At 36.9% G+C, this 18,798-nt stretch overlaps 1 protein-coding gene across 1 annotated transcript in view; it reads right to left on the bottom strand.

The window, feature by feature from the left end:
• Positions 1 to 18,798, bottom strand: part of ebo (exportin ellipsoid body open) — a 295,439-nt gene that overhangs the window by 117,954 nt on the left and 158,687 nt on the right. The window contains exons 11-12 of the mRNA XM_089252540.1: positions 16,495 to 16,603; positions 441 to 533 (exon numbers count right to left, since the gene is read on the bottom strand). Coding sequence (XP_089108666.1) covers positions 441 to 533; positions 16,495 to 16,603 — 202 coding nt within the window. The remainder of the gene's footprint in view (positions 1 to 440; positions 534 to 16,494; positions 16,604 to 18,798) is intronic.

The following is an 18,798-nucleotide window of genomic DNA, read 5'->3' as shown; positions in this document are numbered from 1 at the left end:
GGACTATGAAGTTTCTGAGGTGTGGAGAAAGATGAAGTCATGCACCAATTCACATTCCAGGGTGTTGTATCCAAAGTTCCGCAGAGGAAAGTGAACGAGGTGCATGTGTGGTTTAGTAGTAGTATTAGATACATACTCATAGATTACAAATACCAAAAGTTTGAGAGGTTTTTTTTAATTGTTCAGGTACTGGATAATACATTATACATACAACATAGATCAATAACTACACAAAGTTAATACAGTGAAATCTTGATATAACGATACTCTGTGGACCAAGAAAATATACTTGTAGAGATATTATCGTTATATCGAGAGACAGCAGTTTAACATCAGAGTATAGGGTATTTCCAAAACAAGATGTAAAAAATGTCACCATAGAGGGATTTATCATTCTATTGAGTATGATTGTACATTGAATAAAAGATAATTGTATTTACCAATAATCTGTTTACTTCACTTGGCACTATACGACTCAATTTTGCTACAATTTCCACACACTGTTGCAAGAAAGTCTGCCATTGAGTTCTAAACTGTAAGAAGATTTTTTTAAATTTAAGCTTTTTCTGCTAAATTTTTTAAAACTGAATATGAAATGAAAACACACACACAATCAGTCTCACACCAATTATTATTTCCATTATCACAAATTTACATTTAATTCTTCAGTATTTATTTCAATTTTCAAAATTGTGCCATTCGGTTCAAAATCACTCCACATCAGAACACACTTTTTCAAAATATTTGGTTAAAATTATTAAAGAAATCTATTTCTTACAACATTTTGTTCAACTAATTTTTCATTTCATAGCGAATGTGCTAATGAAATTTCTAAATTGTTTTCTTATTGCAAGCATCAAAAAGAAAATTTCTTTTAAAATAATCAGCAAAATTAAATGCTTTTAACCTGCATTACATTTGATGGCTAATTCTATGTTATCCAAACTTGACCACACTATATGTAGGGTACATAAGGAAAGTCCCTTTATCCTGGAATAACTCAAAATCTGTGATCCTAGAGACATACTTCTAATTGGAAAAAGTATCCAAACAATGTATAGACTCCAAATATGTCATTCATATTGCAAGAGGTTGTGTGGTTATTAAAATAAAAAATGTTTTTACTTTTTACTCGGTCACCCTGTCCTAAAAAAAAAAAACAAATTAGAAATCAATTTATTTATAAAAAAATATATATAAAATCCAAAAATGAAACAAGACCCAATGAATGGATTACAAACAACTTCACCAGAATGATAAATATTAAAGAAAAATTTTATATAAAACCTTTAGACTTCACTATAAAATTGAGTACAAACAATATCAAGCTAAGTCAAAAAAATTAATTAAGAAACAAAGATAACTATTAAAGAGAAATTAACAAACTTAAGATAAATTAAAGAAAATAAACATTCATAAATAATTTTATAAATAATATGAAAAAAATAAATTTACCAAATTATGAGGGTTGCTAACACACTCACTAGCTAACACTTTTAATACCAATTTTATAGATTGAACGAAAAATGATGATTTAAACATTCAAATACAAACACACACTCTCACACAAATTATTTCCATTATCACAAATTTACATTTAATTCTTCAGTATTAAAAAAAAGAGGCTACACAAAAAGAGGTTTTACGGCAACTGATCGTTGACACTGTGGATTTCAATGCCAAGCCCCGCCATTCCCAATCGTGTACAACTACCAGCATGATAGTCAAGAAATTATGTGATATCCCCGAACTAACTATAACCAAGACTGACAAAGCAGGGCAAATAGTCATCATGAATAGATCGGATTACGTTGAGAAATCCTCAACTCTAATTAATGATGGCCCATATCAAAGCATACAAAAAGACCCCAGCTCTCATGAACTTAAACACGGTCATGTCAGCCATTCAATATTGTCAGATTTTATCTCAAATCATGAAAAAAGCTCTCACCCCATCGGTTGCATTTTGCGCCAGGTTTTACACACTCCCCGAAGTCCACAAACCCGACACATTCCACATGACCCATAGTCTCGAATATTGCCACTGCCTCTTACAAGCTTGCGAAACACTGTGTCTCAATATTTTAACCACTCTCTTGCAATAACACACACAGTACGAGAAATTCAGTCGAATTCGCACAGAAACTCCATACCTTCAACCCCGGCAACACAAAAATGGCTGCTTTTGACATAAAGTCTCTTTTTACGAATGTCCCTGTAGAAGGCGCTCTTCAAGGTCTGGAGTCCAGACTTACCATAACCATTTTTACCAATTTGAAATCTCTGAACTGTTAGACCTTACTTGGGTCTGTCTCAACCAAAATACGTTCTCTTTCAACAAACAATTCTATCACATGACTGAAGGCCTTGCCATGGGAAACCCTCTCAGTCCTGTACTTAGTGACATCTACGTGCACTATTTTAAAACAAAACTCTTCCGTGAAAGTCGTTTTCCGTTTTATGTCAGATATGTTGATGATTGCTTCGTTCTTCTTGACCGTAACGTTAACATTGACCATATTCTAAATACTCTCAATTCCATTGACCCCTGCATTCAATTCACTATAGAGGAAGAAAACAATAACCAAATTGCATTCCTGAACGTATTGGTCACTCGCCACGAACAAACTCTCTACCACTGTCTTTCGCAAACCGTTTGCTGTTTCTCTACCTCTTTTACAACCTTTCTGCGCATCCTCCGGCACAAATGTGTGCTTTGTTCTACACATACATGAAGCGAGCCATTAATATTTGCTCTTCACCAACGTTACTCGATTCTGAACTGAATATCCTTAGAGCAATAGCAGTCGATCGTGGCTACCGCAGCTCTCTCATTGATAATCTACACAGCAAAATGATTAAAACTACTTCCAAAACCAAGCCTAAATCTGAACACAAAAACTTGATAATTTTGTCTTTCTTCCCAAAAACCAGCCACCGCATCGCTAAAACCCTTCGAAAATACATTTTTTCTGTGGTTTCCCCCCCCCCCATCAATAAATTTTGCTTCCCTCAACTAAGAGATCCCATTGACACACTGAGCAACTGCGGCATCTACAGCATCTCATGCCAATGCGAATTATCATATATAAGCCAAACTAAACGTGCCCTAAAATACAGTTTAAATGAGCATAGAATATATGTAAGCAACCAAAACTAACCGCTCATCCATAGCCCAACATTGCTGGTCTTTTGACCATAAATTTGACTTCTCTTCTGCCAAAATCATCCAAAAATACCCCTCACCATCTGACTTGGACTTTTTCGAATCATTCCACATCAACAAAAACACAAAACAGTTGGTCAACGACCTATCTAGCACACCACCCTTCTAAAGAATCTGGCAACAGTTTCTACAATAATTATTCTTCTCCATCAGCATCACTATCATGTTCTCGGTTGCGATTGGCTCCGCCATTTTTCTTTTTCGTCCTCCTTCTCTACTCTTTTGTTGCCGGTTTCATTTTGAATTTGACTCGTCTACAACAGCGAGTAACTCCCACTACAAGGAGTTTTTCAATATTTTCTTTCTTTGTTTCTCCTACTGATGAAGGAACTTCATCCAGTTCCGAAACCCGTATAGCTGTGGTTCTTTTTGGAATTTTTGGTTCATCTATGTTGATTATTCAATTGTAAGTGTCACATACCTTTTTTTCGAAGAAAGCGTGTTTGTACATCGCCCCCCCCCCCTATGGTTCATGGATAGCATGCTTAACTTTCATCTTGAAAAGAAAAGAGCATTCAGTGAGTATAAAAGTGGACGAGGTGACCTATCATTATTTACTGATAAAAGAAGAGCGTTGAAGAAAGCGATAAGTGATAGCAAAAAAGAAGTCAAATATAGGTTGGCAGATAACATTGGCTCTGACCCAAAATCATTTTTTAGATATATCACTAATGGATGCAAGAAGAGAGTTGGGCCCTCACGATAGGAGGGTCTAGGGTAGAGAGCAGTGTGGACAAGTGTAAGTGCTTCCAATGACTTTTTCCAAGTCTTTTTAATAGAGAAAATGCTATTCAATGTACGGGTGTTGCATGGGGTAATAAAATGCTCAACGACATTAAATGAAAGACGTGAAGGTCCTAAATATTCTAAGAAATGTATGTGCAAGCAAAGCACCTGGACCAGATGATATCTATCCCAGGGTCCTCAGGGAATCTGCTAATGAATTGTTGGGGCCAGTCGCACAGATATACAGAAGTAGTATTGCTGCGGATATCGTCCCAAAGGATTGGAAACTGCTAATGTTGTTCCGATATTTAAAAAGGGTAGTAGAGAAGCTGTGTCCAATTATCGTCCAGTGAGTTTGACGAGCTCCCTTTCGAAAATTTTGGAAATTATTATCAAAAGGCGGTTTGTGAAGTGGATAGACAAGAATAATGTATTGTCGGATAATCACCATGGGTTCAGGAAGGGGAAGTCATGTGTAACTAACCTCCTTTGCTTCTATGATCATGTGACTAAGGCTTTGGGTAAGAGCAAAAATGTAGACGTTGTTTACCTTGATTTCCAGAAGGCATTCGATCGGGTCCAACATGGTAAACTCTTGAAGCGTTTACACGAGATTGGGGACAACTTGCTGAATTGGACAGACTAATGGTTAAGAGATAGGTAACAACAAGTTGTGAACAGGGAATTTTCTAATTGCACAGGCCTCACAAGTGGAGTCCCTCAAGAAAGTGTCCTTGGCTCCATACTCTTTCACTTTTTACTTATAAACTTGATGAGGGTATCGATGGGATAGTTAGCAAATTCACAGATGACGTGAAGCTAATGGAGGTAGATGTGAATCAAAGCGATAGGGAGTTGCTCCAGACCCACTTGAACAGGATTGGAACATGAGCAAATGAATGGAGCATGACGTTTAGCGTTGACAAGTCATGGTCACTCATTTTGGCTCAAACAACCCACGTTTCTCTTATGAGTGATCATCGTATCGTCAGACTTCACTGTAACTTTTCCTTGGGTAAGGTTGGTAACAAAAGACTTGTTGTCGGAGAACTAACTTTGATGTTTTCAAAGACCGGTTGGAATCAGTCAGTGTGGTAAGTCGATGGGAAGAATTTAGTACGAAGCCATCTTCCGCTTTGCACAATGTTATTCTCTTTGTTCGAAAAAGCGTGTTTGTACATCGCGCCCCCTATGGCTCATAGATAGTGTGTGTAACCTTTATCTTAAAAAGAAAAGAGCATTCAGAGAGTATAAAAGTGGACGAGGTGACCTATCATTGTTTACTGATAAAAGAAGGGCATTGAAGAAAGCGATAAGGGATAAACAGGCAGTTGAGTCTAGGTTGGCAGATAAAATTGGCTCCGACCCAAAATCATATTTTAGGTACAGCAATAATGGATGTAAGGGGACAGTTGACTCCCTCTCGATAGGAGGCTCTATAGTTAGAGAGCAATGTAGGCATGTGTAGTGCTTTTAATGACTTTTTCGCGTCGGTTTTTAATGGAGATAATGATATTCGATATACGGGTGTTGCATGTGGTAATAAAAACCTCAACGATACTCAAGTGGAAGACGTGGAGGTCCTGAATCTTCTAAAAAATTTATGTGCAAGAGGCCATCTGGACCAGATGATATCTATCCCAGGGTCTGCCGGGAATGTGCAGGGAATTGTTAGGGCCAGTCGCACAAATATATAGGAGTAATGTTGCTGAGGGTATCGTCCCAAGGGAGTCTCAGTGAGTTTGACGAGCTCTTTCTCGAAAATTTTGGAAATTATCGTCAAAATACAGATTGTGAAGTGGATAGACGAGAATAATGTATTGTCGGATAATCAGCATGGGTTCAGGAAGGGGAGGTAATGTGTAACTAACCTCCTTTGCTTCTATGATCACGTGACTAGGGCTTTGGGTAAGAGCAAAAATGTAGATGATGTTGTTTACCTTGATTTCCAGAGGGCATTCGATCGGGTCGAACATGGTAAACTCTTGAAACGTTTACACGAGATTGGAATTGGGGGCAATTTGCTGAATTGGATAGAATCATGATTAAGAAATAGGTCACAGCGAGTTATGGTGAATGGGGAGTTGTCTGGTTGGACAGGCGTTACAGGTGGAGTTTCTCAAGGAAGTGTCCTTGGCGCCATACGTTTTTCACTTTTTGTCGATAAACTAGATCAGGGTATCGATGGAATTACTAGCAAATTCGCAGATGACGTGAAGCTAATGTGGGGCAATGACGGACTCGCGATGCGAGGATCCGGGTTCGAACCCCACAGTGGTGGTCGGCTGAAGTTGGTTTTCTGTGGTTCCCAACTTTAAGGCGCAAATGTGAGCCGATCTCCCCGTTAAAACATCTCGCCACAGACAGCAACAGTCCTACAACGATAAATCATTCAATCATAACATTTCACTCATAGTTAGAAAAACTGGTGGCAGATGGCAGCACTACACATAACAAGCATTACAGAGAAACAAAAAACTTCACGTCAGGTTTCACTATACGTACACGCACATTCCCGCATGTACCGATTCGTTGGGGGTTCCGCGGGGCGGGGGTGTGGGCAGGGTGCATGTGTGGTGTAGCAGTAGTAGGTAGGGCCTCCAAAAAATGGCTCGGGGATTCATGATGTTCTTAAGTCAGCCACCTCGTTGGGCAATTTGACTGTTGTGGCGTTGTATTTGTATTTGTAATTAATTACAGAAATAATCGGGAATCTAAGCGATAGGAAGTTGTTCCAGACCAACTTAAACAGGATTGCAGCATGGGCAAATGAATGGAGCATGATGTTTACAGCTGATAAGTGCATGGTCGCTTATTTTGGTTCGAATAACCCACGGTTCTCTTACGAGTTGAATGGTGTCACTATCCCGGAAGCAACTAGGGTGACCAATTTGGAAATTCTCATTGACGAGTGGCTCAGGTTTTCTGAACATTGTTCAATGGTGGTTAAAAAAGCGAATAGAATGCATAGTTTTATTTTCAAAGAGTATGTCTTCACGTTCTCCTTAAGTCATTCTTATGTTTTTCTGAGGCTTAGTCTGTCTTGGGGCCCTACCATCCGCCCATTCTTATAAAAGGATATCTGAGAGAAACACTGACATCTAGAGCTAGCGATTACTGTAGGTAATACTGAGAGTGCATGCACATTAGAGACAAATAGATGTTCGAGAACCGATATATTTAAATATGGTAGGCTAGCAGCAACTGTTGAGCACTTGGTACACTGATGACAATGTAGAATCCAAAGCAACCGAGAGATTCATGGTTTGAATCCCGCCCTTAAAACTATTTTTGTCTGTTTCAAATTACACCCTCAATTTTTTGAATGATTATATTTACTTTTTTATTTTTCACTTGCACTCAAAAGCTGTTATTAAACGTCATTCCTGGAGGTGTGTGGGGTCATGATGCGCTTGCTGCGGGGGATGGCATATCAGCCAGCCCCCTCCCCCATAAACGTTTTATTCTTTTTCACATAGCAAAATGAAAGTATTTAAGCTTTTGTAATTATATTGTAATTATTTTCTCAAAAATAAAGTGAAGTAATTTTTTACAAACACAACTCTATCATGCATGTAAAATACTGTGATCTGAATATCGCAATCAGTGGCTACCTCCACTTCTTGAACAAGCATAATTTTTCCTCTGTGTATTCGGAGGAAAACCCAAAGAATCATCCGAAGAAGTAAAGTAAGCAAGGGCGAAAAAACGGAACCTTTCAGTTGCCTTTGTTGTCGTCATACCAACTGTTCAACAGTTGCTGCGAGCAGTTCGTAATTAAATATATCAAGTTTTGTACAAATATTTGCCTCTAATGCACATGCGCTCTCAAAATGGACACCTATAGTAATCATGATAGCTAGACGTTAGTTTCTCTTGGATCTTTTTGTAAGCATAGGGGGATGGTAGGGTCCCTGAACTGGAGTAAGTAAATTGTAACACAATTTACACATTTAAAAAGAAGTATGATAAACATGTTCATATAAATCGAGAAGCTATCCATATTTAGAATAGGACAACCATAAGTATTCTTTTTGGGAATGTATAATACTTTATCATGTATATTTACTGTTTCTAGTTTTTTTAATTGCCTTTTTATTAGGGTTGCTGTAATTTTGAAGTATATGACATCCATATTTGTTATGGGAAACTTTTTCTCAGCCACCTCGTTGGGCATTTTGCCTTTTGTAGTGTTATCTTTTGTAGTGTTGTTTATCTTTTTTACCTTGATTTCCAAAAGGCATTCGATCAGGTCCAACATAGTAAACTCTTGAGGCGTTATTTGTATTGTTGGTGTAAATCATAGTACAGTGGAATCTTGATAACTTGACACATGGATAACTCGACTATCCTGATAACTCTACATCTATTATTCCCTTGGTTGGCCAAATACTAATTTCAATGTAGGGGAAACTCTCCAACTCGACACATGTTTGGCTTAACTCGACTATGATTTTTGTCCTTTTACCACGACTGGTATTTACAATCGCCCATGTGTTACCAGTTTTAAGAATGTTTCAACACTATTTTGACAATCCTTTGTTTGTAACATGATGACCTGGGATCTTTCACAAAGTCTTTCGATTCTATAATTAATTCTAGTTTAGGCCCCAGGGACCTCTCAATTACCGGAAACCACCCGAGGTACCCGCTGACATTCCGGCTCAGGCCAGTTATGTTCACTAAGTCTGGCAGTAGGGGGTGGGGTCTCCTGGCTGTTGGGCAAGAATGGGATGAGAGGTTACACTACTGATGTCCCACATAAATTCCGCTTACGCCAGTGTGGAGGATCCTGGAGCTTGTCATATTACCTTCCTCTCCCAATCCTAGGGTCCCACGGATCGCTGGTGGGGATCCCCCAGAGTTGTTGTCTAACTCTGTATAAAGAATATGAAAATATAATACTGCAATATTAAATTGTGTTAAATGTTTTCCATTATACAAGAAAAATGTACAATGTTTTACCTTCACACAATCGGTGGGTCTAGGACCATCTCACGGTTTATAATTTCACGAGTTTTACAATCCAAAATGGGCCTAATGTTGGGGACCCTGGCCAGGTTTTCAATGTTTACTCCTCCTAAGTTGCCAACTATCTTCAAAAGTTGAAATAGTGTTTTATTCCGTATAATATTCAAATGAGTTTTACTATTCATGTATACTAAGTTTTTACAGGCTACTGATCCTGCGATCTGATTGGAACTTGGAATGGGAAGGTTTACCTTAAAGGTTGCCAGTGTGCTGAGAAAGGCAGAGATCTAACTAACAACAATCAGCGTTTAACAAGGCATTTCGCCTCGAGTAGGTGTACGTCACTATGTTCTAGTGAGCCAACAGTCTAATCAAGTTAGACGCAACAGCCTAGGGCCACCGGGCTCTTATTCCTGTAAGCCGTAGGACGAGCAGGATGGAGCACTAGCCTCTTTGGGACATGGACTCCTCACCGAGACCTGGTCTTGTATAGCTCACATGGAGAAAGGAGATTGACTGTGACAGCAAAGCAGAGCCAATACCGTCACAGAGCCTCCACTACATGGGATGCTGAGCAGATGCCATCTCGAACCTCACTCACTTGGGATACAAGCTGGTGACGTCCATACAGTTGAAGGAGATGCTCGGACATGTGTGGATATAATGAACTCTGTCTAACAGACTGACATATTGGTGAGATAATGACAATTTAACATGCAATATTTACTAAAGTTAAAAACTCTAAAAATTGTTGCCTTAATCCTTTTAACTAGTTAAAGTTTTAAAATATGTAAAACTCTAATGTTATAATAAATCTTATTAGTGGAAAGAAAACTGTTTCATTGTTGTCATTCGCAAGGGCTAATTCTATATTGGGAAAGATAAAAATGGAATCAGGGATATGACGACAGCTTAATATTACATTACATGTTCTCTATGATGGGTTGTCCCTTTTATGCGTTGGGGTGAATGTGAAGAATGGATGTTTGAAACCCCTTGGCCGGCCTATCATTTTAATTATGTTCACAAGAAAAGTCTTTCTTTTCATGGTAAAAAAAAGTGTGGATATTGTCAACATAAAATAGGGAAAAAAAGCTTATCTAATGGGAGTTTTGATATTGTCTGTTGCGGAGAATGTTTTTGGCGGAACTCAGTTTTACCCAATTTTTTAAAAAGGAGTAAAAGAAAGAGCTAAAGCCTGGTTAGATGCTGAATATGTGATTTGGTTTTCATTGTGAGTATTGACGGCCGTGAATGCAATGGCTACACTCAAACTTCATACTTTAAAAAATCAAAAGTTAAAATTTTGAAAAACTATAATCCAGAAAAACTCACTAAAGTATATGGAGTTGCACGGAACACCATTTCAACATTTTCTAAGAATGAGGATTTTTTTTTTTTTCGATCAAAGAAATTATGAATTCTAAGTATGAAAACTTTTTACAGAAAATTACAGGCAAAAAATTTGTGAATTTGTGGATGTTGGAATGGACACAAAAATTAATGTTTTAGATGCTGTTGAAATGATTGATTGAGCATGGAAGTCAGGCACAAGTGCCACGATTCGGAACTGCTTCTGTCATGTTGGTATTTGTTCTGAGTCTTTGGAAAACGATTATTTCTTGGAAGATTCCTTTCAGATTACATGTGAAGGAAGCATAAATAGTGCTATGGGCGATCGTATTTGAGGATGAATTTGTGAGTATTGACTCCGATCTTATATCTTCACGGGGTCTAGTACGCTCACATCATTATACAATAAGGTCGTTAGTGATGTCATGCCCTTAACGCAAATTCTCAACGAGCCCTATAACGCAAATCTCAACGACCGTAATTAAAAACTTGATTTTTCTCAGCAGCCGGCAGTATATCATTATGGAAAAACTGTCTGGGTCGAGGGCAGCATCCGGTTCGAAAGGGATGAACCAATCATATAATTTTCTCTGCTGCTGATAATCATCACTATCAACAAGTGCTGCAGCATGTGCGTTATTATTATTGTACTTTTATTTATTTTGTGCGTGTTTGTGTGTGTTGATTGTCCCTAATTTTCGTAAGCCACACACACTTTTTTTAATTCATCCGGATTCTTTTCATTTTTCATCAAATATTAGAGAAAGAGGTAGGCTATGCACGCACATGAAACTGGCAAGGGAAAATTTTCTAAATTATAACTAAAAAAATGTTCTATTGAAGTACAATGATGTTATATGAATTTTCAAAACGACTAGAAAAAATATCACCATCATATCCCATGTTTTTACATATTTATCTACCGTCTTGATATTAAGACAAAATCAAGAACAAGTAACCTTTTATTTACACCATTAATTAGACAATTGGTTTCCTTGTTTCACACAACATTAAAAAAATGATGTGTCACCAAATTTACACTGTTGTTGACATTTCTTTTATACTCTGATGAGAAAATGCACTCAATGATTAGAAAAAATTTATTTGTTGATTAATAAAATTTACTTTGATTTTTTATAGTGTACTTACTTAGTGCGCAGAGTATATTGTGTGTGTGTGTGTGTGTGTAAGAGTGTTTACTGCATTAAACTTGTGTGTACTGCACAGAAAGTAGCAATACTATTATTTTAACATCAGTGATAAAATAATGTATTATGAAATATTGATGTTATTAAACAAATTAAAAAAAAAATCTGCTGGGGACGAGTTTAAAAATATATTGACGTCAATTTTGAACGAGATATAAAAAAAATATTGTAGCGAATTTCAAAATGTCTTGAAAACATATCGCGATAGAGAGATTTACCAGTAAAATAATATTCTTATATTGAGATGAGTTTAACTTGAGAATAAAGGCATTTCCATGCAAAATTTGAAAAAATTATCATTGGAGAGAGATTTATCTTAGTACCGAGTATAATAGTTTATAACAATTTATCAGTATGAATAATTTTTTCAATCAGTATGTATAATTAGATAACATTTTAAACGATAATGCTGTTTCTGAATCATGTTAAGTAACGTAATTCAGAGGAATTATTATTCATTATAATGAACAACTTGATAAATTAATAATGAATAAGTAATTTCCATTTTGACTAATTTGTCTCCATTGATCTCGCCTTCATCGAAAAATGTATGCACGAGCGGCCATGTTTATTTCCGTAACACAAGCTTAATGAGTGTTTTCAAGTTGCACTATCTACCGCTTCCCATAGTGATGACGATAACGAAAATTGCTAGTAACAATGTGAGAAAAAGATCAACCTTTAACGATGGTGACGTAAATCTATTCCACAATGCACCACAAACCCGTTTGAAACGCGGGCATGATAACATGAGCGAAATAGAACCCCCCCCCCCCCGGACTTTTAGAAGACGGTGATATTTTCGAATCAATCAACCAAAGCAAGTGCTTCATGTTTAGAAGGAATAGAATCAGAAAGTTCAGATAAAGAAGTATCTGCACCATCTCTCCATGAACCATTAAAAGCTCTAGATGTTATACATCGCTTCCTACACACTCAGGAAAAAGCTGAACAATCGCGGAGTAAACCGACCGAATAGTGTAGAAGAATTTGTTTTCTCTTCAGAAAGAAAAGCAAGCAATATACTTGATTATTTTTTATGAGGTAAATTTTCTTTTAAACGTTTTGATTTGATTAAGAAACATAATTTAAATTAATGGGACTTAACATTTTATTTTAATGGAATTGTTCTAATGTATAATAATTACGTACACAAAAACAAGCAGAAAAAAATTTAGAGTGAAACATCGTTAACTTGATGTCCGCTCAAGTTGACATGTTTGTCGATACTTTTGGGGCGTCGAGTTACCGAGAGTCTACTATAGTTTCTAATTGTTTTTTGTTCATCGCCTCCTCACTCCGCAGAAAAAATTTTCTCTCATTGCCTCACCCTTCACTCCGAGTGATATCCATAACTATTATCTTCCCACAGAGGTGCCCAAGCTGCAATGGCATTCAATTTGGTATAGAGCAACTTCTAGTTACTTTAATTCTGGATTACACACATTACTTTCACATCATTTCTGAATTTGCTAGTGATCCCAATGATACCTTAATCAAATTTATCTATAAAAAGTGAAAGAAGAGTAGGAATTATTTTTCTATTCTTAGCAGGATTCCATGTGGCATGTACTATACATGGGACACCTGTCTAATCAGAAAATTCTGTTTACATGGACCCACCATGAAAGATCTTGCAGACATGCCAACATTACAGGCCTGTAGCCAGAAATTTTATTCGAGGGGGGGGGACCAGTGATAGAACAATAGATTTGGCCATTTCTCCCCTCGCTGCGGCCTTGCTATATTGGCATGTAGCCTCTCAGTAGTGATGAATGCCGACCTTCACCGGGAAAGGGGATGAGATCCCCAGACAACATAACAATAGCCTGATGAAAAAAAACTCTCAAAATTTTAGATTTAATTCTTTTTTTTGGAAATTGATTTAAATACAGCACACCCTGTGTAACATTACCCATAGACACCTGGAGGAAAAGAGTCCAAGTCTAGTAATTTTTTATACAAAATTGTCTTACCTTTCATAACTGTGCATGGTTGGTTAATGTCTGTGATATTGTCACTGTGCAAAGACTGGAAAAATGAGCGATCTTGATCATGTCGCCATTTTGTTTATTGTTGTGTTGCCACATTACAGTGCTTGAAGTTTTTACAAAATCTAATGTTATTGTTCTGTTATGCAAACTTGTTTTACTATTTTTTCTATTCGCCATGCTTTCTTATACATTTTCTGAGATGCTCTGTTCCTGGATATGGGCCATAACGCACTTCCTTTTTCAGGTATAAATAATCAGAATCTCGATGGTGAAGGAATTCATTTGATATATATATATTTGTTACTCCCTCACTTTTGGTAAAGTCATCAGCTCTTGGTGAGTATGCTAGCAGTAGGCTGTAACAAATTCCTGGGTGCTTGGCACGTCACCAGCTGGTTCCAGACCCAAACGTGCCAACTTTCGGAATCCAGAAATCCATAGATTGTCCCGAGGGGGGTAACTCCCCCCCCCCCGACACTCATAGACTCGATCAAAAACTCTAGAAATCATTTAAGAAAAAGTTCCATTTCTCCCCCCAAAGGCAGGTTCTGCATTGCCCCTGAGCAGAATATAATGCCATGTCAGTTTTTCCATGCAGAATAGAGAAATCATATCTACATACTGTTCATAAAACATAACTGTTTCCTTTCATGGATGCTATCAGTGATTGATAATCTTGGGTATATGAACTCTTAAAAGCTTTATATTTAGCTTAAAGTTTTATATTTAGCTTAAAGTTTTATATTTTCTTTCTGAAGACCTATTTAATCAGAGGAAACAATTTAGAGAACTTAAAAATGAAAAGCTGCTGACAAAAAAACTTAAAAGGCTGTTGATGGAATACAATAACAATTATGTATGTAAACAAAGTCACGTCTTTGCCAATTGTTTAAATGCGGTCACCAAGATTCTTTTACAGCTGCTCAATAGAAATGAACATGGCTGTCCTCTACGGGTGTTTTTCCTAATGATGACGGCAGTCACTGACGTCATGACAACGTGAAAGCTTGAGTAATACCTAATTTTCTGCCAAAATCCGGAGAAATTTTAAGAAATCCGGAAAGCAGGACGAAGGATGAAAAATCCGGAGAGTTGACAGGTCTTCAGACCTTCATGTCTCCTCATTAGTCCTAGTCATTCGCTATCACACTGGGCTTTGATCGTTGTCCTGGCTCTTGTCGTCGGTCTAAGTCAGCGGTTCTCAACCTTTTTTGACTCGTGTGGAGCCCTTTTCAGTATATAATTTCTATGGCAGAGCCCTGTTTGACTTAAGTGAGGAGCTTTTTTTTGTACATAGTTTTTGCGGCAGAACCTTGTGGGCCTCTCTTATTTACTTATCTATCAAATTTACTGATTGATTTGATTTTATTTTCATCGAGTTGCCACGGAGCCCCTGGGAGGTGCACACATAGCCCTTGGAGCACCAGTTGAGAACAGCTGGTCTAAGTTATCCGCCATCTTGCTTGTTCTTGATCGCCGTCTTAGCTCTTGGTACTTTGCTGCTCCGTTTGGTGTTAATCGTCGCCTCGGCTCTCGCTGCTGGGCCTACAGCTTTCGCCGCACCAACCTGCCACGTGGAGGATTTTGAACTCACTCGCTCCTGTCAAGGTCAGCGATATCATGACTTGTGTTGTTTGTGTATCACTGTCAAGCTTCAAATGCCTGATCTTACAGTGATATTTTATTGGACTAGTAAGAAGACTGGTATAAAATTTGAGAAGTCTTTTTAATGTTAATTGTAACCTAGTTAACTAGTGTTAAAATTGTCAATAAATTTACTTTTGTTAAATTTCATAATCTCTCTCAAATTATTTCTCTGTGTGTGTGTGCCTCATGCACCAAATTTTCCCTATCAGAACCTTGGTCATATGCAGGGATGTTGCATCTGAAAGCACTGGAACCTAGAGCTCAGACTCCTTGCGCCATGACCACTCATGTCTGTCAACCTTATAGCCCCAACAATTGTTTTCTTGTACCAAAACTTGTGCAGCACCTACGATGAAACATTCTCTTTAAGCTATACAATGTGCACCCATCAATGCAGCTGGGCATGCAAACCCACTAAACAACTGGTGCACATAACAGATCAGCTCATCACATAAAACATATCAGCTCATGTAAAATAGAGGGAGAAGAAAGCTTAAACCATTGCAAGGTTGCAATTTGTTTCATGCTTCCGTCATTTGCCTTCAATTAAGTAATAGCTTTCCGTGCTATGGTTGTATTTCGTAAGGCATCTAAACACAGTAAGAATGTGGAATTCATTACTAAACACAAAATTTGTCCTCATTCCTCTTAATTCTGTTTATTGGTCCTGAAAATGGTGGTTGTTGAAATAGTGGATCGAGAACTTCCCTTACCAGTATAAAAATAAACACAGGACCCCTTCAAAATGATGAATTTCTCAAATTCCCTATGTTTTTCAGATTTTTCCATGTCCCAATATTAGACACTTATTTTAACCATGAACAAGCCCAGTTGTTTGTTTGGATTGAGAGCTTGTTACCATATTCCTGTCATTCAGACCCAAATAATAATGATACATGAATTTGATCACCACCCTTTTTCAATCCAATCTTTGTCTCCTCTCAAACAGCTCGATCGCACCTGTATATGAATTTGTCATTATGCCATAGTAGTTTTAAAAATCAACATGATTTCAGGAAAAAAAAATTAATAAAATAGAACAAAGAACTCAAAAAAGCAGATTTCTTTCGGGGGAAAAAAATCTGATGAAAAACATATCCCAAAGTATTGAGAGTATTTTTCATAGTAACTGATTGCAGCTATCTGTAGTTTATACTGTGTTTGTATAATTACATAAAAAAAGAATATTACACAATAATATATATTTTAATGGAACATGAAACTTCATAAGCTCTATAAGGAAAAAAAAATTTAGCCCTTCAAGATGTTTCTCTGCTAAATAAGTTTTTATCACATCGTTGGATGATGACATAAGCAAGAAACATTATATAATTATAATGAAAGCAAAGGAAAAACTGAAAATACTCACATCATCATCAAGCTCTTCGTCATCAAGTCCTTCCAATATCACGTAATTAGCAGTAAACTGCAATCGCTTGAATATTTCATCATTAAATGCTACAAATGCACATCTGTACCTATAAAACATGGAAGAAAATAACCTAAGATCCTAAAATTGCCATATGAAGCAAGTTAAAGTAACTTTATTGAAACAAAATGAAAATTTTCAAAATCTGTCATGTTCAAAATTTAAGTTTTAATTAAGTTTAAATTTAAATTTTTTTTAAGTTTTGATCCGACAGTTATATTCCATCCCAATTCATTGCTATCTATTTTAATGCTACAATAGTTCATTAATACATTGTGCAACTTCAATTATTCGACATTTTCATTTCAACTTGAGTTGTTATTCCTGAACAGTTAAAAACACATTCATCTATTTCATACATTGCGGGGGTGTAACACCTTCTGATTTTTATTTATTAAGAATCTGATTCTTAACTAAAGATTTGACCTTTAGTTAAGAATTAGGTGACCCCACTTCTTAAGTCAATTCTCAGTAGAAAATTTTTTTCTTCCATGCACGATGACATGAATTTTTTCTTTAATAGGAGTTTTTTTATTTGTATTTACGATTATATTCTAAAAAATTGATAAAATATTAAACAGATGTATTTTCATTGCCAAATAAGGAATTTCTCCAACTTTTTAAGTTATGGAAAGGTTGTGTGGTAGAGTGGAAAACAGTGTTGGTCTATATACAGCATATATATGTTGGTAATAGTGTTAAAATCAGATCATCTCGATTAAGTTTGGTAAATGTGATAAATGTAGCAAATTTTATCAGTGATTATGCATAATTCTCAAATTTTCAATCAGTAAATATCATGATTGTAATGGGTTGTAAATACTTCAGTTTTTTATGTCATGAGAACTTGTAGATTTGACAATTTTTCTTAACTTAAAAATGAAAGAAAATTTAATTTTTCACACAAAATATGCAGGAAGCTCTAATTCGACAAAATATAATCATACATAAATATCATAATACATGATTTATGCACATAAATCATCTGATCACTTATTTTTATTTGACCAAGAAGCAGCTATCTTATTTGACAACAAATACAAATACAAATACAACGCCACAACAGGCAAATTGCCCAACGAGGCGGCTGACTTAAGAACATCATGGATCCCCGAGCCCCTACCTACTACTGCTACACCACACATGCACCCCCCTCCCCCCCCCGCGGAACCCCCCAACGAATCGGTATATGCGGGAATGTGCGTGTACGTGTAGTGCAACCTGGCGTAAAGTTTGTTTCTGTGTAATGCTTGTTATGTGTAGTGCTGTCATCTGCCCCCAGTTTTACTAACTATGAGTGAAGTGTTATGGTTGAATGATTTACCGTTGTAGGACTGTTGCTCTCTGTGGCGAGACTTTTTAACGGGGAGATCGGCTCGCATTTGCGCCTTGAAGTTGGGAACCACAGAAAACCAACTTCAGCCGACCACCACTGTGGGGTTCGAACCCGGATCCTCGCATCACGAGTCCGGCACTATAACCACTCGACCACCACAGCGGCAATGCCATATGCATATTTTGCCATGCAAACTAATTTAAGTAAACAAGAAGCATATTATAAAAAATTATTGTTAGTCTTGTAATGTTAGCTTTACTTACATACATAATGTAAACACAATGATGACTCATTTACCGCATTAACCATGGTTTGACGATTATGCATAATGACCTGCAAATGTGACAGATTTGCTATATGTGATCAAAATTTATCAAACTTACTGAAATGGACAGTGTTTATTCATAATAACAGCATTTTAGCACTTTCACCACCCCTCTTTGTGGAGGGTGGGAGGGCTCCATTCCGTGAACGTGAGAAGAATCTTTGATTCAAATCGTATCGGATAATTAAATATGAATATTTTTTGGTTTTTACTAAAACATGGCTCAAAAAGCATTATGTATTTATCATTTTTTCATAATCACATTTCCTTAAATAACCTCCATCATTTTTTCAGGCTAGCATCATTCTGAAATTCCTTTCCTTCTCCCCCATCTTGTCAACACCACATTGTTAATTTTTAGCTGGGCGTCAATTGGTCAGTGACGAAATTATTTGGCCTGTCCATCATCACATGACGTTAAAAATTTCCTTTAACAATTGCACTCTGGTTGCATTTGGAGCTCGATTCTTAAAGTGCTTTTTACATATGGATGATTGGTTATTAACCCTTCAATGGACAGCACCATATATTTATCTGCTCAAAAAATTGCAGCAAATTTAGTTAATGCTGTATATATCCGACT

Source organism: Pholcus phalangioides, unplaced genomic scaffold (assembly GCF_987345545.1).
Source record: "Pholcus phalangioides strain wild (caught in Gottingen) unplaced genomic scaffold, Ppha-v1.0 ptg000029l_1, whole genome shotgun sequence".
In the NCBI taxonomy this organism is placed as follows: domain Eukaryota; kingdom Metazoa; phylum Arthropoda; class Arachnida; order Araneae; family Pholcidae; genus Pholcus; species Pholcus phalangioides.
The sequence above is the reverse complement of the archived record's forward strand: the minus strand, read 5'-3'. Positions and strand labels throughout refer to the sequence as shown.